The 26,184-nt window shown below is 29.9% G+C and overlaps 1 protein-coding gene across 1 annotated transcript; it reads right to left on the bottom strand.

Moving 5' to 3' along the window:
• Window positions 1-346: 346 nt before the first annotated feature.
• Window positions 347-25,734, bottom strand: LOC118193899 (uncharacterized). Its single transcript, XM_035365059.2, has 8 exons — window positions 25,630-25,734; window positions 20,416-20,493; window positions 16,916-17,020; window positions 11,112-11,300; window positions 7,004-7,095; window positions 1,929-2,039; window positions 729-822; window positions 347-610 (listed from the first exon to the last, which is right to left on the bottom strand). The coding sequence occupies exons 1-8, from the start codon at window positions 25,691-25,693 to the stop codon at window positions 465-467; spliced, it is 879 nt and encodes a 292-aa protein (XP_035220950.1). The 5' UTR covers window positions 25,694-25,734; the 3' UTR covers window positions 347-464.
• Window positions 25,735-26,184: the final 450 nt, after the last annotated feature.

The following is a 26,184-nucleotide window of genomic DNA, read 5'->3' as shown; positions in this document are numbered from 1 at the left end:
GCTTAGTTATTATTCAGGTTATGCAGTGCTTAAGTATAACAGGTTTGATCAAAATTTTTCTACCCTTCTGTCCCTATTCCTGTGAGAGACAGTGTTCAAAGCTCTCTGCTCACACTGGATGTCACAGAGACAAAATTTTCAGTCTTAAGTTTAAAAAAAAACAATCCTCCAGAGGCACTGTAAATGAGTAAGTGTTCTTTCTTGAATAACAGCTAATAAGATGTGTAATTTATTCATCTGTCTTTAAAGGTTTATGAATTCAAAAATCTTTCCTTTGGGACATATATGCTAAACTCGCAGAGAGTTCTCGAGTTCATATTCAGTAATAAAAAGAATAAAAAACAACTTGCAATTTTCTACATTTATTTATTAAAAAATGTTTCATAAAATAAAAAATACAAAATTGAAATTATATGTTTTATTCAGAAATAGTTTTTACTATCTTTTAATATTAAAAACGAAAATTATTTTATATCATCTGGATTCCAACAAAAATGTTTCTGTTGGTCAAGATTATCTAATTTCTGCATTTGTTCTGAAGTTAATGAAAAGTCAAATATATCCATATTCTCCTTTAGTCGTCCTAGATTAGATGTTTTGGGTATAACACCTGTGAAAATATTTAAAAGTATATTTATATTCCAATGATATTTGAAACATGAATTATTTGCTTCAAAATTTAATAATTCATAATATTTCACTATATTATTTTTTAAAATAACACTTACTCATCCCATGCTGTATTGCCCATCTCAACAAAACTTGGGCAGCAGTTTTATTACAATGCTGAGCTATTTTTATCACAGTAGGATCAGATAATAACTGCAATATAAAGTAAAATCAATTACACACACATAAGATTCCATCTATCTCTTTGACACAACTGTTTAATTAAATGTATCCAATAATGTTTAAAAACGAAATAATTTTTTTTCTTTGATTTTGCTAAAGTAAGCATTAAAAAAAAAATCCCCCCCCCCATTTATCATATGATTTAATCAAAGATTATACAACTGGAAAGAAAATATATTTCTGTTTCCATTCAACAAAATAAAAACACATTTTTTTTTCAATAAATTAAAATTTTGTTTTTCTAAATACAAAACTAAGTTCTGTTTAGAAGAAATAATTTAATTTTTATTTATATAAAAAGTAGCCATTCTATGCTGTGGCCAGCCACTTTACAAAATGACCAGACTTCAAGCTTTGCCTCTAGCCATATATATGTGATAAAAACTTGGAGTAACCTGCAACGGATTAATGATGGTCCTTTGCATTAATAACTTGGAGACACTTTACTACATAATTACTTACATAATTAGAAAGATGACACTCTACAGAGAGACTTGTAGACAGAAGTAGTCGAACTGAGCATAATCTTTATTGCTGGGCACGAACTAGTTATCGAGACTATATTTCTCATTACACATGATCATGAGTGCAATATGCACACCATAATCTTATACAGAGTATCACATTTTAAATAACAGCATAGTTAGCAGCCCAACAATGCACAGCAAAATGAAACAGCATTGAAGCAGGAACAGAGCTGCAAGCTAACTGCACATTTATCCAATATGGCAGCTCAAGGAAGATTTTGGTTTAGGATAGAAAAGTTTCAGTTCTCAGAGTTCAAGCTCCCAATTAACTACATCATCAGTGTTACACAAGCTGTGTGGCATAGATTAATCTAGAACTAGATCTAGATCAATTAATCTAGAAATGATGTAGAACAGAAATGTTATTATTATTTTTAGAATAAAGAGGAAATAACCAAATTAAAAATGAGGAATTAAGAGGCTATTACTAATTTAAATTATAAAGCTGATTTACATATATTTTATCTTACCTCTCTCTCTTTCTATATATATATATATATATATATATTTGTGGCACAGCAAGGAAACTAATTAAGCATAAATTCTTACTTCTTTGCAACCAGATCTAGATCCAATAGACGAATATGCTTGAACATGAATTCCATTTTCTTTACAAAACTGTCGCAGTGAAGCTTGAGTAAGGTATGGATGAGCTTCGATCTTGTAATAAAATGTAAAATTTGTTATTAATTACAACTTATGTATAAATTATTCAATTAGAAATTTATAAAAATTTACTATACAGAAATGATTTATGCAAAACAAAAATCATGGAACACAATTTCTGTTTCAGCAAAACTGTGGATTAATTACATGCAAAGACTGCTACTTGTACTAAAGAAAACTATATTCAATGAACAATTTTGAAAGCTCTTGAATGTTTTTACTATTATATATATATATATATATTGCCTGAACTGGTACCTAAAAAATCAAACAATGCATTCAATTACAACTTTTTATTACAAAGTAATTCAGTCCATTTAAAAGAGAAAAAATATTTAGTAAACATACATAACAACTGCAAGTAGATTTTAGAATTTTAAATTTGAGTTTACATAAACTTAATGCAAAGGTTTAAAATTTCAGCATGATTTTGCAGTCTTTATTTACAGCAGAATTATCACATTACAGTTTCATTAGCAGCTTGTGAATGTCCTAAAAGAAAACTAATACAGTCAAAAGTCGTTAATCCGGACTCGTCGGGACTTTGGCGATTCCGGATTATCGATTTTTCTGGATTATAGATCATCAGTTTAAATCTGGTAAGATGGCATGCAGAAATTATAAAATTAAAAATATGAAACTGTAATTTATGAAATAAAGAACAATTATGATCTAAAGGGTATCAAAATTTACAAAAAAAAAAAGGCTTAATATTTATTTGCTTACTTTATTAAACATTTCTTTCAATGTAAGTTGTTTAAGTTGCTTCGTTTTATGTGATAATTCTTTCTCTTTAATTCTATAAACAGATATAATTTCTTCTTCCATTACAAAGTTCTGCTGTTGAAGTCCTATAATTGCTGTGTCGAGAATACCGACTAATTTGTCAATCGAAATTTTTTTGTTTTCAATAACCTCTGTGTCACTTTCTTCACTATCAGAAGCGAATTATAATGACGAGGAATTTGATTTAAATCATATCAAAGGCAGAGCACATTGAGATGAAATACTATGTTTAGTAAGGAATTATAAGTCAAATAAAACAAAAACATCTGCCCTGAAGATAAGGATAGTGCTGACAGATCAACTTCCAATTCACTGCCCGCCGTGTCGTTTCCCTCCCCCTGCAGAGCAGCGTGAAATTGATAAACATATTTCGGAATGATTAGATAATCAAAGGATATGCCTTTATCCATTTTTTGCAGCAATTCTACTTTCTGTTCAATGGACTTCGAAACATACTTTTGCTTTGTAGATCCTTTACATATTAGTAAATATATATCGGAAATTCTATTTGACATAATCAGAAGTTCAAGCTTACTTTTATAAAATTGCTCTAACAGTCTGCAAAAAATAATAAGCCGGATCCAATTCAAAGATTAAGGAAGAACGCAATCTGCAACATTAACTGAAATATATAATTAGATAATTTTAGCTTATATCGTCCGTTATACATTAACCTTTTGTGGCCGGGGCATTGGTAGCAGTAAAAGCTACCAAAAGATGGCAAATCTTGAACCGAATGCTTTTCCCCTTTAAGAAATCACCTCCTATTTGCAACAAAGATTCTTGTGTGTATTTTAATGGATTCACAGAGGGGTGATTCTATGTCGCAAAAGGAAGACCTTTGAAAGAGATAAGTGGTTAAAAAACCAGGGACGTCAAATTTGACATTTAACCCCTCTTTTCAGACTGGAAAATAGGGAAAAAAGACATGGCCAATAAAGTGGACATCCCCGTCTTTTCAAAGAGAAGGCTCTATGGCCACTATAATGGCCATCCCGTTTTCAAAAGGTTAAACGTGCATGCGTAAACGTATTATGTGCATGCGCACATGTATATTCGCAGCCGTAAAGGTCTTACGCGCACGCGTAATTGTGACACATGCGCAGAAAGTTTGTAGCTTTGATGTCCAGATTATAGATCATTCCGGATTATGGGTGTCTGAATTAACGACTTTTGACTGTATATGAAATGAAAATGAAACCGGTTTCATGAACTGGACTTTTCAGCAAATACTTTTGCACATTTAATACCAAACATAGGAAAGATCACTAGATTTAAACTAAAAAAAGCAGAATAAATAGAGGGAGGGGGGGAAGAGTCAAAAAAGGATTTACTTTATTTGAGTAAAGATCTCGTAAATTTTTCAAACATCTATTTATAAGAGTACTTCATGAAGCATTTCAAATTTCAGGATAATCAAATTTTGCATCTACCCTCCCAATTAAATTATACAATGATTATATCCTGATAAGTTAATTTGTTGTTATAAGTTTGATTTTTTATTATTAATCTGAAATTCATGATTTTAATATGAAACACAGTACTGTGATATGATAAAGAACTATTTTTATTTCTAGTCATGATTAAAAGTTAAAAATTATGGTACCTTATTGGTAAATGGGCAGCAGCTGTCACCAGTCACAAATGCTGGTGTGAAATGTAGTTTAAAATAGTAATTGCAATCCTAACAATGCATTCGAGATGCATTGCGGCTTGAAAGTATAATTGAACATGAATACTTAGGGGGGAATAGTAGAGTTTCTTGATGTAAATAATTCTATCATACTAATTTAAGGTTTACAATCTTTTCTACTCTTAATATAATTATTTGTAACAGCAACATTATGGTGATTGTCTTTGTATTAAAAACATCTTCACCTTAGGTTATTTAAACAAAATCTTTCAATACAGATAATTCCTTTTGTCCTGAATAAATTTAATGGTGAACTTTTTAATGTTAGATTCTTCACAATTTAACAACTGGCAAGTTATAAAATCCACCTTAGTTTTTTTCCTTGTGTGAAAATGTGTTTGGATTAGAACAAGATGAGCCATAGTATTTGACGTGCTTTACTAGTAAGACTGGTTTCATTGGCACACATGTGAACATTTTGGTCACTGCTGTTTCAACTGAACAGTAACAATATTCCAGTCTTCCTTGATTAAAAGGTTTATTTAATTACGGCAAAGCAAACTAGGGCTATCTGCCTAAGGGAAGGGATGACGTCGTGGAGGACTTTCTACGGGAAACTGGCTTGTATACACGTTACACTTGGGGAAAACCACGAAAACGCCCATGCAGCCAGTCCGTTCGTGGGATTCAAACCTCGGACCGAACTACCAAGTGTTCAGCGACTTTACCGCTCGGCCGCTGGTGGGCCCCACTTGTTTAAAAGAATACACGGCTAATCTTCACTTATAGACATGCATTTAGTTATATTTGGCAATATTTATTTGGGGGAAAACTGCAAATTGATAACAAACAGAATATGGTAGCTTACTTATAAACATAAAATTTAAAAGAATAAAACTAGCAATAAACCTACTCAGATTAATTAATAATTTAATGCAATATCTCAATAGCATTTTTAATGTGGTTGTTATCAGAAAAGATATATGATTAATCTTCAAGTGTTAAATGTTGCTGAAATTTTTAATGCATACAGCAAAATTCAGCAAATTAAAAATAACTACATTTGTTAGCATTTGATCCATCATCTGCTTTGCAGAAACATTTCCACAATTCAGTGGCAATGGAAAAGCATACAAGCACCTTTTCATCAAAGAAATGATCTGCTTATATGAACTTTCTAATTAATGCAATATTTGCAATAGATAATAATGACCTATAATTATCACGATTAAGTTTTATAGACAAATGTTTCTTATGTGAGGCAAATATACGTTTGGCAATAAAAAAGAATGAAAAAGGTTAGTTGAATAAAACCTTTTTACTTTGAAAGTACATACTTTGATTACAGTCATTCATTGCATTGAAGTATTTATTTTATCCCAAGACAAGTTTTTGATACCCTTTGTCAAACACTTTTGCCACCACATGAATAAGAATGCAGTTACTGTTTGGTAGAATTTATCATTTTCAGTAAAACATACTCCCTGCCCCCCCCAAAAAAACTGATTATCCTGTATCATAATGCCTTGTCACATCCTGTTACATTCACATAATATTTGGTTCAGAGTTTCCCGTGGAAAGTTTATGAGCAGCCAATTTATATCTGACCTTGCCCTGACGATTACCAAAGTTTCATGAAATTATGATAGTTTGGCTGCAAAACACTTTGCTGACAGCAAAGAACTTTAATAAATAACATCTACATTCAACAACTTCAGTGGCAAAGAAGCCTACGTGAAATAGCAGCCTAATAACTTCAATGACAAGTTATGCATTTTCAAAATAGATTTAGTTCAATAAAGTTCTTTCACCTTTTTTTATGTGCCTTAGCAGTGGTTGAGCAGCTAAGACCATTAAATATTGGTAGTTTGACCTGGCTTTGAATCTAGGCAAAGAAGTTGGATGCATAGATATTTTTTTATGGTCTTCTCCAAGTGTAACATTAACACAAGCCAGTATTCCTTAGAAAGGTTCTCCATGAAGGCATCCCTTCTCTTAGGCAGAAGCCTTTGTGCGCAATGCTACATCCAAATGACCTAACTTTCTTTTTATAGCACAGACATACTTCTTACTGAACAAGTTAAATGTCTTTAAATTAAAAAGAAACATTTAATAAAGAAATTAAGGTATTGCATTTTTTACACTACTATTTAATAAGACTATGAATAATTTTATTTTCTGATTTATTACCAACTTCAGATTAACAATGACATGTAATTTTCATTTGAAGACTGTGAGCATTTTATAGCATGGTAAGTAATAATTTTATTAATATGTCAGGTTAGCATAACATTTAGGTAGCGGTAACACAACAAAAGATAAAAGGTCTCTGAGACAACATTGTAACATAATCTATGAACAACTAAAATTTATTATATTGTAATTTTATGTACATATATGGACATATTAAGTTTTTTAATAATAATATTTCTAAAATAATTTTATATATCACATTCAAAACAATAAATATGTTGATTATAAACTAAAAATATACTTCTAGAGATACATAAAAATAAAGATGAAATTTCTGAAAAAATACCTGTAAAACAGCAGGGACTACACTACAGTACTGGAGCAATTCTTTTATATGTTGTATAGTGTAATTAGATATCCCAATAGCTTTAAACTTACCTAAAAATCAAACAAGTTATTTGTTAAAATATAACTATGAATCAATGCACATAGTTAATTATATTTATTTTACAGAAAATTATAGTATATAAATAAAATAACATAGCCATTATTTGTATGTACAAATTTCGGCAAATATCCTAAAAGAACCCAAAATTTCCTTTTAATGCAGAAGTCTATCATTCAACAATCTCTTTTCAACTAATTAAAATAATTATATAAAAGCATCAATAGAAGAAAAGTATTTTAAATATCAGGTATGCTTTTTGCATTAAATAACTAATGAAATTAAAATATACAGAAGATGGCTGAATACTGGAAACATATGTGAAATATTATTCAGATCACGTTGGACGACTTGAATACAGCGTGTAATTTGTGTAGAATAGTAGAAAATAAATGTTGATTAAATTTAATGGGAATTTTATACTATTCTTTTAGCAAAAATTGATATATTATTATCTTAAAATTGCTTGTAAAATTTCAATATTATTAAAATCATATGTAAATCTCACCATAGGATAATCTTTATACTGTCTTTATGATTCTCAAACCAAGTTTCGACATGATTGAAGAAGTTAATGCAAGTCATACTGCTTTCATTTAATGCATTTCTTCCTTTTATTACACCTTTCCTCAAATGTTTTTTATTCTGTCAGAATAGAATAAAGCTGGACAGGCATCAAACAAGTTGCACACAAACGCTTCCACTTAACCATCAGTCTCAAATCACTCACCCCAAGTGCTTCTTTGAGGGGTCTGAACATTTGAAAATCCAGTATGAAAAACCCATGGCCAAGACCCTCCCAACAGAAAAACAAATTTTGGCTTTAACAGGGTTTTAATCCCCTTCCTCCTCTATTCTACACTTGCACACTTTGATTCCAGTTTGTAATGATGCACCTATCTTTCATCACAGATGACGATTTCCCATTCTTCTCCAAAACTAGTTTAAAGCACTGAGAAATGTGAACCCATGCAGCTTTTTTATCATCATTCCAGTTTGATTATCTTCACAGAAGATGACAGTGATGAGCTTGATTTGCAACACATTTAACAAATCACATTTGTGTTCAGAAGACCTTTTCCTTTTCAGCATTAGGGAAGGCTCTGTGGGTATTTTGGCTTTCAGTCACATTTTAATTTCATGGATGATTATTCATTATATACAATCCATCTTTGGGAAGAATATCTCTTTCTTGAAGAAAAAGGATAGCCATTGTTCATGTCTTGCAAATCCCAAGTCATGAAAGAAGTTAAATCAAAATGGCAATACTTGACCACCAGGAAATACATACAAGTGGTTATGGTTTTCACAGAAGTACCACACTTTATTTACAATAAAATAATTTTCATTGGAACAACTACATTTATCGATCAATGCAACCACAAATTAGTATTAACTCTGAAAATTCCATAAAGGTCTAATGCAGAGAAAAATTCTCTGTATCGATTATTTAGCAAATGTTAAACAAAACAGTCAAAGGAATTAGCATGCTCTTTGCATGGATTATAAGTTTCAGAACCTTTATAATCACTTTATCTGTACAGTTTGTTTATATACAAAAGACATCAAAAGCACCAACAATTTTAATATAAATTATTTTGTGAAAAATTTATCCACATATGTAAAACTTGATATAAAAAATAAACTTTTACATGCTTGCTAGAATTCTTTTGGAACTATCAGAGATCAAAGCAGATCGTTATCTACAGAACTGAAAGAATTTTAATAAATATAACACTTGAATCCAGTTTAACACATGCAGAATTTCATCTTTGTAACATATAATGCAATTTTAGGACTATCATTATAAGTAAAACAGATGATATCTTTCAGCAGTGGTAGTAATAATAACAACAATGAGCATATTATCGAGAGATGCAAAATACAGAAGAGGGTGCACCTTTTGTGATTTTGTTGATATGAGACAAGACACCTCCATGGTTTTGGGAGACACCTCATGGGTTTTTGTGAATGATATTTTGTTTTCACCCAAAAACACAAACTGTCAATTTGCTTATTACTGACATATTTATGTTGGCCGCAATGAAATTAGGAATATTTTTTTCACATTCTCTGGCATAGGAAGTGGATGTTTCACCATGGGTGTTACACAAGGCATAATGTCCGAAATTTAGAGGGGAGACAGCAGATGAGGTCCTTTTCCTCCCTCATCTACGACAGAAAGGTGGCCAACAGATTCATTTATTGTAAACTAAAATGAAAATATTTTTGTAAAAAATAAAACCATACTTAATTCAGAGATGCTATTCTAACTTTCTTACATGCTCTGCATGTTACATAGCTAGCAATTCTCCTGGCTCTATAAGAGTATACCTACTTTTTCATCATATCTCTTGATGAATCCCAAAATGTACCACTTTCCTTTCAGCTTTTACTGAGAAAAATCTTTTCCAGCAATCAATGAAATATATTGAACTAATAAAATTTAAATTGTGCAAATTCTATTCTTCCACCCTTTGTAATTTTCAGCATAATCTCTGTTATTAAATTTTACTTGATATGAATTATATTAATCTACAGTAGACATTTGTAAAATTTTTATGAAGCTTCAATCAAAGTTTAATCACTTAACATTTATATTCAATGTTATATAACATCACTACATAAGTACATTACTTAGTTCATTTACTCAAGAGCATGTACATTAATTATTAATTTTATTTTCATTATATTTAAAAGTGCTTTTATAAATACAAATTTTCCTTCCCTACTTAAGATTTTTTTTTTTTTTTTTCAGTATAAAAGTGTAAGAAAATTACAAAACAAAATTTTTCTATGAACATAAAATTTAAAATACCTAATTAAATACTGTAGCCAATTCTTTAAGATAAATTATAAGACTCATTCTAGCAATGAGGTTACCCTCTGATGAGTAGCCAGAGAAAGACTTCAGTAAAGGTCAAGTGATGAACCTGTTAGGTTGTATCAGACTCTTGCTCTGTAATATTCTTAAAATTATATATGATGTTCATGTATAACTTAAACCTGTTAATAAGTTATTGTTACACTATAAAGGACTCTTTTATGACTCCCCACAATATTAATATATTTTACATCAGAATCATATTACAAATAGTTCAGTAACCTGAATCTTGCATCACAAACATAATTGAAATTTGGAGTCCTTTTGAAAGGGTGTCATCATGCAGTGAAAAATACCTCCCAGAAACTCCAGGTTCTTCCATATTTCAAATTGGGCAGCTATGATGTTACAGGTGTTTATACAAGTTTTAGCTACATGGGGAGGAATTTGTGGCTAATCTTTGGAATATGGTAACAGGTAGTTTGGCGACATTTTGGTAAGGCGATAAAGGTTACTAGCTAGGACTTTAGCAGTGTACATGGATAAAGTCAAGAGTGTGTGCAATTCTGGGATGTTTTTTTAAGTGAAAATAGGTCGATGTGTACATGGATGATACCGAGTATGTGCAATTCTTAAAAATGCGGCAAGCAGTGGGCGATTCTGCACTTTGTCCCAATTTCGCACCTAATCTTCGTAATGATTAAGTACTTTTGTTCCATAAAAGTTCTAGCATAAGCGTGATTTGGCTAGCAGATTGTTGGAAAAAAAAATGTTGAGTAAAAAACAAAAACATGCCTTTACTTCGTGAAAACAAAATGGCGTCCAAACAAAAACTAGCAGGTTGCTCTAGCAGGGTTGGTCGCCAAATTTTCGCCAAAATTCGGCAAGTTACCATAATCCAAAGATTACCAAAATTCGCTTTCCTTTTTTTTTTTTTTCAATTTTTGGTCTTCGTCCTCCCCCAATAGAATTATTAGAAAACTAGTAAATTTTAAAATGAGAGTATTATTAGAAAACTAGTAAATTTTAAAATTAGAGTATTATTAGAAAACTAGTAAATTTTAAAATGAGAGTAATTTTTGACAAACAATCTATTGCAATATCAGTAATAACATATTATCAGTAATAACAATATCAGTACAAACATGATTTCTCTTTGAAAACTGAATTTTAATACAACAATACCTTCTTTATACATTTTTTCTAATTGTAGCCAGCTCTGCTTTCTAAGCTCAGCATTCATAGGGTTATCAGGCTTCATGCCAGCAGATCCTGGCCAGTGAATGAGGTATAAATCTAAATAATTTAACTGTAGTGTCTCCAAAGATGATAAAGCAGACATTTTTGCTTTTTCTGCACCTTGATGAGTTGGTCCTGTAAGAAAATATTTACTTTATGTAAATCATATATTATGCAAAACATTATAATAATTAAAAAGTTAAAATGATTAAATGATTTTACCTCTAAAATAATAAAAAACCATTAAAAGAAATAATATTGAACAAAGACAATATAAAATTTTATTACTTTGCCTAATTTTGAAATTCTTATGTTAGTCCCTATGCCCCCAAAAAAGAACTTTCAAACAATAAGCATAGAATGTACCAGCCAGATTGGCTTCAAAAATGCATCTCACAACCATCTCTACAGCTAAAATTATTTAGTTAACTAAGATAATTCAAATCCAGTTAAATGTGTGTTCTCCAGTTTACTTCCCTCTGTTTATAACCTCCACTTTGCCAATATAAGCAAATTAGAAGTATTATTTAACTCATAATAATATCAAATATAGATTACCTCTGACTTTCAATTGTTCTATTTAAGATTTCTGATTTTACAAAACAAAATAGTTGCTACAAATTCCTTAGAAAGTATACTTTGAGAGCAGATCATTTTCTAGGACTGCAAAATGTTCTACATATGGTACTATGTTCAATGCATATGAGCAAAGGCATTGATTGGCAGATGTGTCCTTTCTTGCTAAGGAAAAAATGTAATACATGTAGTCAAAAATCTGATGTCTTTTTGAAGAAAACAACACCTATTAAACCATAAAAAAATGCCAGTGCCACAGCTTCTTCTACCAACCATTTCAAGCCTCATATTGGCTTTACCAAACCTTTCAATGAATGACATTGTAGTATATAGAATGGCACTGTAATATATAGCAGTATCTTCCATCTGAGTAACTGAAAAGTTTAATGCTTCAAATATATTTCAGGCCCAGCATGCTTTCAGCTGGTTCATTAATGATGAGTATCATGCTATCACACCTTTTTAATTCTTAGTATTCTTAGTATAATAAATTATTTTAGGCATTTTATTATAAAGTATGCTTAAATAAATAAAATATAACAAACAATGTTATTTTGCTCTTTTCAGAGAACATTTAAAGATAAATTTAAAAAAAGTTTTTGTCTTTGGTAACAGGTTTCTTAGATGCAGTTTTCACTACATTTATCAAAATAATAATCTCACTGAAAATCAAGGAAAATCCATATTCCACTGTAAGATAGAATAACTGTGATTTGTACTTTTGATTATTTTATATATAGATTATGCTATGCTGCAATTTGAATATGTTAATATACACATAGGCTACATGCATGACAGAAGGAATGTTTTCGTGGAGTAAGGAAAACCAGCTAGTATTCACATGACAAATTAGCAAAACCATGAAAAATAACCATAACGTAAGCCCATTTGCTTGGAATTGACAGCATTCAGCGATTTCAACCACTCTGTCACTAGTGAGACTTTATACAGATTAACTTCATAAAATAAGAGATAGGAGAAGTAAGTATGCTGGCATAATAACATTACATGAAAATTATGCCATATTATAAATTAAAGCATATATGAAATAAAAGGAAATTATTAGTGCTTTACTAGCATTCTTAATGCTTAAAATTTTTCTTAATATTCTATTGTACTATAAAAATATGGTAAAATATTTACATGAAAACGTTCTAAAAATGAAATTTCCATCTATGAATCTAAATCAACAATTGTGTTAATAAAGCTTCTAAAGACTATTTTACAATGGGATATAACTTAACAAAAATTATCAGTATACATAGAATTTTATTTTTACCTCATACTTTAATTTTTAGATCTACATATAGCTAGCTATTCATATCCAGCATCTTAATACAGATAGCTAATTGTGCACCTAAAAAACAAAATACAAGTTCATGTAAACACAAAAAATCATACTTCCATTTTCTAAGCGAAAGAATACAAAATGATTCCTTTTACAGCTAAGAAACATATGCATATCTATTTGTTAACATCTGAAACTATTTTCCACTACATGAACAAAATTATATTTTTTATGTGTCAAAATCCCATAAGTCCTTTCATTATGTGTCAAAATAGAAACTACTGCGAACCTACAAGTCAAAATACTTAATACACAATACAGTGCAAAGTTCAAGATCCAAATTCATTGGGACTCTAGCGATTCTTAATTTCGAAATTTTCCGGATTTTACATCATCAGTTTAAATGTAGTAACATGACATGTAGAATTATAAAATTAAATGTGTGAAATAGTTGTTTATGAAATAATGTAGGATTTATGATCTTAAATGAATCAAAATTTAGAACAATTGCTCAATATTTATTTATTTGTTTTATTAAACATTTATTTCAATGTTTAGTCATTTAGGTTGTCTCATTTTTCATGCTAATACTTTTTCTTTAATTTTATAGATAGACATAATTTCTTGTTCAGCAATAAGTTTCACCTATACACTAACGAAGTTAGATGCTGTAAATGCCGAGATAAACTTTGCAGCAATACTTGCCCTAAGAAACAAGACGGAACTCCCACATGTTTATTTTGCGGGGAAAATCACGTATCCAGCTACTGTGGTTGCGAAGTGTACAAGGAGAAATTTGACAGGAAATCAGCCCCCTGCAAAACGACAGAATTTACTTTCAAGAATGATGATTTTCCACACCCTACAAAAAATCCAGAAAGAAATATCCTTCCACCTCAGAAAGCCCTGTACAGCAAAAAACTAAAGAGTAAACTTAATCAAGTACCTGCAGACAAAAGCGAAGCTATTAACTGGCTGCGAGGCAACAAGATACAAGAATTTCTCAGAAAAGTCATACAACTCATCGAAAATATCAAGAGAGTGAAAACTACTGCAGAGAAACTCTCCTTTGGCTTTAAAGCCACCACGTACCTTGTGAAGATTGCAGATGAAGACTACTAAGGATCTTACAACACAAGGAAATTAAGAAATTCTACATTCTATTTCTATTTTCTTCACATTTCAACACCTATTCTAAGTTCCAGTTTACTGGTTTTCAAGCAGCATTGAGCGGGGTCAGTTTCTGGGAGGGTGACCTCCCACATGACTGGCTCCGACGAATGAGCAGTTAGAGTCTAACGACAGGACTTGTTACGAGTATACACAGGACTTTTTTCGCACCAGCTCGACGGCTCACGCTTATCTAGCCGCTAGTAGCAGATTACCATCCTTTATGCTACTTTTTTCCGTCTTTCAGCTCCCAGAACAAAAATTTATGTAATTTATTCTGACATGTTTATTATGACTTTTGTTGTTTTTACATTTTTGTTCTAGAGAATAACTGGTTATTTCATCAGCTTAGGCACCCTGGTATCTCAAACACCGTTCTACTGGGGAAGGTAATGAAGTTTCACTGCTCGAGTGTAGCAACTCTCATGTGAAAAGTTCCACCTCCAGTCAATCGAAATTTTTTTGTTTTCAACAACCTCTTTGTCACTTTCTTCACTATTCTTAGCAGATCCGCTGCAGCTCCAAAATCAGAAACTGCTTTGATGTAAGCCAAAATTCAAGCTTTAATTTTCATGAGGTGTTGTAATAATAATAACAGCCTGCAAAAAAAATAACATGCTGGATCAAATTAGAAGGTTAAGAAACAATGGAATTTGCTATGTTTACGGAACTTAAATCCCTTGGAAACAGTAATGTTTCTTTTAGCATATGTGCTAAATTCTCAGCTAACATCTGTTATACACTACAGATTTGGCTGCTCAAAACATATTGTTCAGCTAAATTTTATTTTGCTTCTATTTCCTGTTGAGGAAAGTGAGCCTGAATTATATGTATTATACTTATGTGTATTTCTAACACATGCTTAAGGCCTGCTTGAGTCCTGAATAAATTAAGTCTCCACATATGCTTAACGCTTAATTCATGCTTAAGGCTTAATATGCTTAGGCACTATGCTTAAGCTTAAGGCTTAGTAAAAGTTTACTATGATGTTGGTATTCAATTACAAATATTAAAAATAAAAATGTTTTAGACTTGGCTGCCTGAGTCATTTCTCAAGCTGTTACGAGCTGATAATCATGCCATAACAGATAATCATGCTGATAATCATTAACAAAAAATAATAAAAAAATTATTCCCCAGGATGCTATCAGGGATATAATTTATTATTCAATAGTTGTAAAATCAGTGATGAACTTTGTTGGAATGCTTAGATTTGAGATGTATACCAACCAAACACATGGCTATGGAGCCAAATTATTGATTATATAGATTTCTGCTAAAAAGTTATTTTGTTTCTTCAACATGGAGGTGTCTTATTTTGAAATTAAGAATCTAAAACCTTTATATATGTACTTTATTATGTCTACAGTGCAAGCCTGGAGCATTAAGCACATGATAATTAGGAGACCCTATTCTCCAAATCTAATATTTTTCCCTTTTTTGCAAAAAATTTCCTAAAAAAAAAAAAAAAAAAAAAACTACTGGTAGTCTGAAGGTCTGGATATCTGATATCCAGATTATGAATTTTCTATTGTATCTAAAACCAAATGCTCATCTATCTAAATTATTATCATTCAAAAACACACATACATAATATTTATTTATTAACTTATCTTTTTTACTTTATTTATGGCAGATAATTGTAATTTTTTTCATTATTAAAAAAAACAGCTTTCATCTTTTAGATGGCATGCTTCCTACCACAGAGATAAAAATTTGTGTCAGCTTTCAGTCTAGCTGAAAAATCAGACTGAAAGTTTCTTTTCTACCCCTTTCCCTTATTTGTTTAAATTCATGACAGTATTTTGATTTTCTAAAGATTCATTACATTTAAAACCAACTCACTTTTATTTCATATCACATTTTATATTTTTCATATTTTAATCTTCTATCACAATGAAACTTATTTTAATGTCTTTGTCCTATTTTACAAGAAATGAATGCTGATATAGTTGGTATCTGAGACATACGGTTTCAGAAAAATAAAAATGAAGTCTCTAATCACAATGATAATACTGAACTATCAAAAAAAATTACAAAATATGAAATCAATAATAAAACAAATTACAAATTTGGTCTTCCACATGCCCATATTCGTAGGATGATTACATCATTCAAAATTTGATGGCTTCTATGTACCATTGTTTTATCACAATGCGAGAAACATACATACATTTACACATATCTTTCATTATTTAATTTCTTCAAATATAATGCAGGACTCTAACATTTAGTGGCAACAGTTTGAAAAGTGAAACGGACATTTATAGTGATTCAATGCAAAATCACAAAACAAAAACAATAGTCCTTCAGGGACAAAGCCCCTCTGGACTTTAAAAAAAGTGATAATCAAGATTATCCAGAAAATTCTCCTGGCTCTTCTATGCTAAATCTAAGTTGAATATTGATAAAAAAAAACAGCAACTCAGAGGAATTGAAAATATCAATGACATTGCAACAAATCATTTTAAAGAACTATCAAAAAGTGTTTCTATAGCTCTGTAATTGCGAACAGAACTGCACAACTGCTGAAGATGACGTTTAGATGAAATATAATTTTAATATTATTAAAACATTTGCAGGAAAAAAACTTTAGGCATCATTCTTAATAAATATTGTTAATCTAGTTTAGTTACATTTATAATTTTAAAAAAATCTTTATATATTTCTATAAATACATTAAAAAATTCTGAATAATAACTGAAATTTTATTCACCTAATTTGCTTGTAACAAAAACATCTTCTCTAAGAATATTTGCAGAATTCACTTTTTTTAATACTTGACCAATAGATGATTCATTTCGGTATACTGCTGCTGTATCTAAATACACACACACACATATATATATATATGCATATTAAAAAATTCTAAATATCATAAACAAGTATTAGAAATTAATCACATCTATTTTATAATAGTGAAAAGATATTATAAACAACTGCCAAAATGACCAGGTTTTCAAATTATGTTCACATACATTATTTCACTCACCCATTATTCACATGCAATAATTCACAATGGATTAATAAATAATGGATTTATAACATCCTTAATGAAAAGAACATGAATAGTAAAAAATAAAATAAAAATAATTGCCACCACCAAACAATACAATATAGTTCTGAATTTTTGACAGCACTTAAAAAAGTTAATTCTGTGTGCTATTAAAATTTTTTTGGTAATCTGAAAAATACTTAAATGATCAAACTGTAAACACTGTTAATTTGTTTAATCCTTTCCTTTGTTTATGGAAAAATAAATCTAGTGTTGAATGTATCACCAGTTGATGCATTGTTAAGTGCACTGTGAGTTGTAGTGTGGAGAGCATCGAGAGTTCAGAGAACGATCGAACAGAGTCAGGAGCTGTACTCTGGTGCTTTGCCATGTCAGACCTCCTGGGGTCACAGAAAGTGTTGTTTTTGAACATTCTGCATGCTTTTCTACAACTTCTGAACACTGCACAAACATATCCCAAATCAAAAGCACAGGTTTCCATAAAAGTGCACCTGCTTTTTTGCACCATACATTTTGAAATCAATCAATCATTAGGGTGTCGTCCATCCAACTATTTTTCTGGGTACAAACAAGAACGTCTGCCAGAAATGTCTTTTTCGGTAACATTTTTCACTTGAAAATAATCATGGTAGGCCAATTATTGCTTATAAAATGGAAACAAAAGATAAAACTTTTGTGTTTTTTTATGTATGAACGATATATTTAATAATCACGTTCGCTGGCGTGTCATCGATCAGCGGATCTTTTCTTGTAGGTTCCGTGTATAAGTCGACCCCCTACTTCAAAGTTTGATCTTTCTCTTAAAACTGTCAATTTATATGCGGGTATATATTGTTATCCTGCATAAGGTATATTTGTATAACCATTTATAATATACATATGCATAAAGTTTTCACATTTTCAACTGTAATGCATGTTTTAAAGGCCATGCAAAATCTTTTAACTTTGGATATACAGATATGATCTGAATTGCCAATCCACTCCTTAATTAGGGTTTGGCAGTTAGTAGACATATTCTTTAAAAGTAGCTAATAACACTGTTTGACTCATACCCATGGTCAGAATCACTATCTAAGAAAAATGAACTTCTTCATAATAATCCAATCACATTCATTAGTCTCTGCACTGTTACAAGGCAAATTTTGCAACTAGAGTTAATGTAGCACAAATCATGGGTTTCCTTACACACTGCCCTCTTTTATTCAGATTGTCACTGATGATACATCTGGATAGTCAAATTCCTGTAGCTACAATGAATTCTCTTGCAATCTGAACTACTGCTGCCAAATAATGGTCCTGAGAGTCTATTGTGGAACACTTAACTTTGACCTTGTTCTATACATACATTAATAATGTTTTAAAACTATTTCTGGATTTTTGACATGGATTCTGGTTAAATTCATGTCTTTAACAGACCCATTTCAGCGTCTGCCCTACTTCCATTCTCTATACTGCATGTTATGTATTACAACTTATCAAAGGCTTTCTCAATGATATATTCATGTTCTATACCAGATGTGTCAAAAGAACAGGCTAAGTATATTTCTTTGTAATGAGATGAATCCCGCTGGACTATATGACAACACTGAGCTACCCATCAAGCACCTCTTACTAGACTTCAGCTAATCAAATTAATATCGACTTCAGTTAATCGAATACACCTTTTATAGTTGCTCTTCTAATTTTTTCCACTAGTGTAAATTTCATCTTTTATAAAGTAACTACTAAATCTAAACACATATTTATTTTTGCTATTTCAAAATATACAATTTTTTTTTTTTTATTTAAAAAGTACTGCAAATAGTTTCTTTCGTGTTATATTTATTTTGATAAAAAATATTAAATAAAGCAGCATATATAAATAAATATATTTAATGTTTGACTATAACATAATATAGGACTGTTACTGAAGTATCAAAATAAAATAATAATATAAATTTTAAAATGTTTATAATTTTAATATGAAAATTATTTTACCATATCAGTCTTACATAATTTTTCAGTACTTAGATGTTACTGCAACTACCTTAGAAGAAGTTGGCAAATTTTAGAATATGAAAAACTCTGGCAAACATGTTCATAATAATCCTTTATTCAAGCAACATCGCCATTTTCATATGCATTTTTTTTTGTTTTTGTTTTGTTGTTGTTGTATTCCCAGTTTCAACAGGAATACAACAAAAAGAATGCATATGAACAAATCATGATATTTTTTGCCTTAATTTTAAAATATGCACTTGTGGAATCAGCCAGCAATAGAAGAAAATGCAGCAAAATTTCTGAAGAAATACAAGTTTTGTTGCTAAATCTCTAAAAGGAACAACAAGGAGACGTGTTTAGTAGATAGGTAGTGTTGCCGAGTCTCTGCAATTCTTTGATTCTTTAAAAGCAAAAACAGATTGTTGTGTACTTGTGGAGAATATCAAAAATAAAATACAGAATGATTTGAGATAAGAATATACGTGCTTTATTTTTTTTAAGTTTAATAATTAAAATTTGTATTTTAAATTGCTAAAGTGTATTTTCTTTTTATATGTTAACATTGTTGGCCAATTTATGTTAAATGTCAATAGCTTGGATATTGTACTAAGTTATACCAGAAAAGCAACTTTTACCTTTTCATCTGTAAAATATCACAAAATTGCGCCAATATGATCATGTTAATATGCAAGTACCCACTTTTTCATTTAAAATAATTTAAAAAAAATGTTCTTTCCTGTTGAAGTAATAATTTTTTTTTTAACCTTTGCATTGGTTTATATATAGAAGCAACTTTGATAACTGAACAAACTTTTCAGAAACATTTCTACATGAGAAATTCATTAAAAATGTCCCTATAACTGACAAACAGTAACTAAAAGTTTATGAATTTTGATATACAACCATAAAAACTATAACACAGAATTATTATTATTTTTTTTCTAAATTGCATAGTATTCTATGATAAAATCCTGTCTAAAATGATTTGATTTTATAGGATTAAAGAGAACAGTAAAATTAAATGACATAATTATTTATGAAATTATTCAGCACTTATTTATTTCATGAAGAAAAATGATGCAGTTTTAAACTATGTGCATATAACTGCATTAAAAGGGTCAGCTTTTTTAACAGTCTTTGGAAGAAAATAATAAATGAATTATAATTACAAAATGAAATATAAATTTTTGATAATTTTTCTTAGTGCAGCACTATAATACCTATTAACCGGTAGCCTTGCCTTAAAGCTGCTTCTGTAATAGCTAGAACATCAGGAGATTGAAGAAGGAATGTTCCAACTGCAATACAATAAAATACTATACATTAAAATTTTCAGTTCCATTAAATAAAATAAGTAAATAAATAAAATAAAAAGTTAAAAAATAAGTTATATAAATATGCAAAATTTCTGAACATAAAATTGCAATCTTTTAATATGCTAAACTCAGTAAGATTTATAATACAGTAAACCTTTTACAGTAGCCACCATCTTACTATTCCTGAGAACATAACTAATCAGCAGTACTGGCAATTATAATGTTCTTTAAGAATTCCTTAATCCATCGAACACATTTTGTGATTACAAAAATGTTTTAATTTCTGTATCATTCTTAAATATTTTCAAGTACCACACAAATTATAAAATCAATCTTCAACAGGAAACTACTTTTTCATGGAAAATATTTTTTTTCAATTTTAGGTACTTACATATTATCCTGCTGACCATGAATGTTGGCTACCATCAAACCATGAAATTTAGCTGAGATTTTGTCATTCTGCAGAATTCAAAAAGAACTGATGCCTCTTTATTTAACAAACAATTAGTATGTGGCCACTTCATTTTTGTGCTTCATAAAAAGGCTTTCACCAATTTCTACTGTTTTGTTACAGACCCTGATTTTACAAAAAAAAAAAAAAAAAAAAAAAAAAAAAAAAAAAAAAATCTGCTCAGAACGTTATAATACAAACTTCGTGCAGGAAACTATTCCAATCTGTTAAGTGTTTTGTTGGCCATATTCAGGTCAGCATGTCACATTCATTAACCCTTTGACGCGCGGTGGTCGCGCCTCGAAACCACCAATTTTCGAATTTTTTTCTCCTCTTCCTTCCGAAATTTTTGAGTGAAATTCAATTGATTACTGATCTTTTACCTCCAGATAGCACAAAATGACTACATAATCATACATGTTTTAGGTCTTAGTACTTTAAATCGGATGCCTTTTAAAATTTGTTTTCAATGAGACAAAATAACTTCCTTTTATTAATATAAACAACTTTAAATTTCAAAAGTTATTCATCGCACATCATGATTTCTACCTTAAGCAATAAAAAATAGCAATAATTAAACTGCATATATATATAAAAAAAAACCTCTATATGTATGGCATTTACTTTGTGGTTTCAGGGCACGACCACTGCCCCACTAGAGCATTGTGTCACAATGCTCTAGAGGCTCGGTGGTCGCGCCTTGAAACCATTGCTCTTCACGATGGCGTTTGCTTGCTTCTCAAATAGGAATGCTTATTTTTACCGGGATATAGATAATGGGTTTTGAAATCACAGAGTTATTTCATTACTAAACAATACATGCACCTGCCCAGTAAAAAGGTCTTTCTTTTCCAGCGACTTTCCTCTGACCTCAACACACTTGCTCCCCAAGCTAGTATTGCGATTTTATAAATTATTTACTGTGGTTTAAATTTAATGTAAATATACTTTGCTGTAATTAAAAAAAGAAATCACGTAAAGTTTTATTTAAACTAAAAATATTTTCTGAATATTTTGAGACTAAATATGAATAAAACAAGTATGAATGGGAAATGAATGATCGGTACCAAAGCCAAAAAGACCAAGCCCCCCCCCCCATTAACATAAAAACCACAAATTTCACGTGCCAGATGAACTAAATAACGCTGGACATATACCAGTGAAATTTAGATCCAATCAGTGTACATTTTGTAGCACAAGGAAGAAACATCATAGAAGAAGTTACATGTGCGACCAATGCCCATTGCAATGTGTGAAATGAGCGATGCAAGTCTATGCATGTACCAAAAACACAAAACATGTTTTGAACAGTGTCACAAAAAATATTTGTTCTTTGATATTTAAAAAAAAAAAAAAAAAACACTGAGTCTTTTTTTTATCCTTATTTTACTGAGTTTTTAATCCATGTAGCCAAACGTTCTTATTATGTAGGTACTTATACTTTCACTAATATAGAAAAATTATATAAATGTTTATTTTTTAATTTTTTCTGACAATTTAGTTTGTAAAATAATGTAAAAATATATATATATTATGCAATTCTTACATGCATTTTTAAAAAAAATTCGTAAATTTCGTCATTTATTAGAAATGCACACGGAAAAAGGTAAGTTTTTTTTTCCTACTACCAAGGTAAGTTTTAAAGTCCTAGATGCGCGGTGGTTTCACATTGCGACCACCACCCACAAAACAATGGGCAAGAGTAGATTTTTTTAAATTCATATATTATTTATCCTTAGGATCATAATATTCAATATCTAGAGTTTTTAGTTAAAAAAATTACAAAAATAATATTGAGCGTGTCAAAGGGTTAATACATATATTTTTTATGGTGGTATTATTCATTCATTATTTGATTTTTATATCAATTTTTATGGTGGTATTCCATAACTTAAATAAGTGTGTGGTTAAGTCCTTCTTATTCATAACTGACACTAAATTGCACTGTTTGGTGATAATTTCATGGCTGACAGGTTAATACATAAGTATCCAATTTTATTACTATGTTAGCAATGTTATTCATCTTATCAGCTTGCTTGATATGCAGTATAATAATTCATTGGATTCCTGAATTGTTTACAGTAATTTTGTGATTCCCGTCTGAGTAGATTAATGGGATAGATTAATCACAACAGTTACCAAAATTAATATTCAAATGCTACAAATGTAACAAAAAATGTAAAACAGAAGAGCTAAGAAACTAACTAGAACTTAATACTAAGAAAATAAAACTAAGTAAAACAGAGGGGAATAATGAAATCAATGCTATATATAAATGCATTACGCAAAAAGTTGTTTAATTTTAATTACAATCAAGATGTTTAAAAAATGTCTCACCTACCCCCTTTACCGTAGCATATACACTTGAAAATGCATCAAAAGAATACCGTTTTTATTGTATGTTGAAAGCCAGGATACAAACAATCAGAGTATTAATAAAATTTAAAATGTAAAGCTTCTGTAAATTTTCAGAGGGAGCTTGAGAATTTCTTTTGTATTTTAAATTATTTGAATTATTATTCATTTTTACTATTTAAAAAATTAAATAATTTTTTTACACACTTTTCGTTTTATTTATTTGTGATAAATTCATACTTTTATCAACATAATGGTATTAATAACAATACTGTTACATTCAGTACTTTTTTTAAGCATCAAAAACTTTACATAGGATGAATCCATCATGCCAGTCAAACAAGAATCAATCCATCATGAATCATCAGTAATCAACTTATTTAACATAATGATCTCCAAAGAAGATTTAAACTGTCTGTAACTATGGATAAAGTACCTTGAGAAGATTCATTTTAACAATTATAAAAACAAAGCTGTCAGATGTACTGCATTAATATCTTCCTTTTTAGATAATAAGCATATTTAAACTTTATCATTCTCATCAAGCCAAGTAAGCACAGAAGCTGATCATATAATTCATATTACAAATCAATGGCAATCATATTCTGAACATATGAGTGATAATTTAAACTGAGTTTTGGCTCTGTAGATCACACACAGCCAGAGTTTTACTCCACCAATATTTAGAAATACCTTCCTGAAATGATTTTATTATATGCAAGTTAACTACACACACACACACACAAATGCATATATATAAATATATATATATATATATAGTTAACTTGCTACAGTTATATACTATATAATACAGAGAAAGAGAGTTACAATGTATATAAGTATGCATTTTATACAAAGATAGCATGCATGCGTGTGTATGTATATTCTCTACATAAAATACTTAATTTAAAACTGTCAGAAGTATTTTTTTAGCAATGAAAAATTAAAATGTTTGCATAGGAAATCATTAATTTAATATCTACCATATTTACTCTTTAAATATTTTGCATGAAATATATAATATTTAGCTCATATTTTCAGTAATAATACCTTAATACTTTTCACAGCTTGTTTACAAAATGTCTGCTATTTGGACAATGGCTTCAATTTTATTTATTAGGCATTTTAATAATTAACCTAACACAAATGGTCTTTGAATTGAAATATATAAAAGAAAAGCAGTAATACAGAACACTTCTAAAAGAAGAAACTATTTCTCTTGCTTGAAAGTTTTAACTTTTAGATTACAGAAACCTGATAAGGAAAAGACAGTTTGCTTAAAGACACACATTCTAGCTGTCATATTTGACAAATCAAAATATGTCAAAGTGATGATCAATTAAATGCCACATATGCTATAGCTGAGCAAGAGTTAAAGCACTGAAAAATTTCCACCCAAAATCTCTTACAATGCGGCTGGCAGGAGCATAATGCAATAAAATTTAGGTATTTCTTTGTTAAAATGGCCACTTCATACCTCTTTAGTGTCATTTGAAATTTTCCTATAAAAGAATGGGAGACTAAGTTTGCTAATCTTGACAAATATGCACAATGGCTGGTTTAACATGGAAGTACTGTTTTATCCCAAATTCCCATCATTATAATATTCATCAAGAAAGCAATAATGCACTAAAACATACATACAAAATAAAAAAAAAAAATTGAATGCATATTTGACTTCAGTAAATACCATAATAATTTACAATGTCAGTAATTATGCTACTTTAAACACCTTATACCATACATGACATATTGCATAACTTTTATCAATCAGATGTTTTCACAGACTAATAATTTTATTTCTGAAAAATGAGTACAGCAAAATAATTGGTTTACCTTATTATTACTTTACTTATTACGTCTTATTTCTTACACATCTATAGCATTATTCATTTATTAACTATGTACTGCAAAGACTATAATCTTGCACTAAGCCACTGATTTCATTATCAGTGAAATAATATTAGTATACATCTATACGAAAATTCAGCAAAGGTATAATTTTATACAGAAAAACTGGTCTCTGACAATCCCGTTAGATAGATACAACCATATTGCATATTTTTATCTTTTACAGACTTTTTTAACATTCGGAGTTCTATAATTATGAAAAATATTTCATGTCTGAAAATAATCAAACAAGAAAACGAGAAACATTCAGCGATTCAAATAGAGCGGAAAGAACAACAGGAAGGAGTATGCTATATCTTTTTACACATAAAAATAACTTTTATTTCTAAAAGGAAGAACATAATTTTACTACAGACTATTACAGCGTATACAATACTATTAAAATATGCTTAAAAACCTACGGCCTAAAAGTGGCATTTCTACTCCGTTATTTAAAATAACATTCATCTTATTTATTGTTGACATAATGAACTACCAGCGTTTCCAGATTCGATAACAGGAATTTTACACAGAAATCAACCAAACGCAGTTTGAAAAGAAAATATGAATATAAAATATTTCATGAATGTAAAATTCCTGAATATGATGTATATATATGTGTAAGTAAAGAAACAATTTTATTCATAATAGAATTGAACATGAATACCTAAACTGGAAAATACTGCTGCAAGAAAATAAATTTCTAAGAGTATTTTTACAATTTTGTCATGGTTTAGGTTAAATTAATATTTATTACTATAACGTACACATTTGAAAGCAGGCAGACCATATGCAGCATTTTTAGCAGAGTAGTCTCTTTTGTGGGGGGTGGGGGATTTCCTGGCCATCTTACACACACACAGATCGTATTTTATTCTCGAGTGTCAAGATGTGCCACTTTAATGAAACTGACAGCTTGTGCCGTTTTTAACAAAAATATACTTTTATTAGCCCATCATGATATTTTTTCATAACCT

This window comes from Stegodyphus dumicola, chromosome 6 (genome assembly GCF_044657685.1).
Source record: "Stegodyphus dumicola isolate Sdum_Otavi_A_Nest chromosome 6, ASM4465768v1".
Lineage (NCBI taxonomy): Eukaryota > Metazoa > Arthropoda > Arachnida > Araneae > Eresidae > Stegodyphus > Stegodyphus dumicola.
Note: the sequence above shows the minus strand (reverse complement) of the source record. Positions and strands in the feature narration are given on the sequence as shown.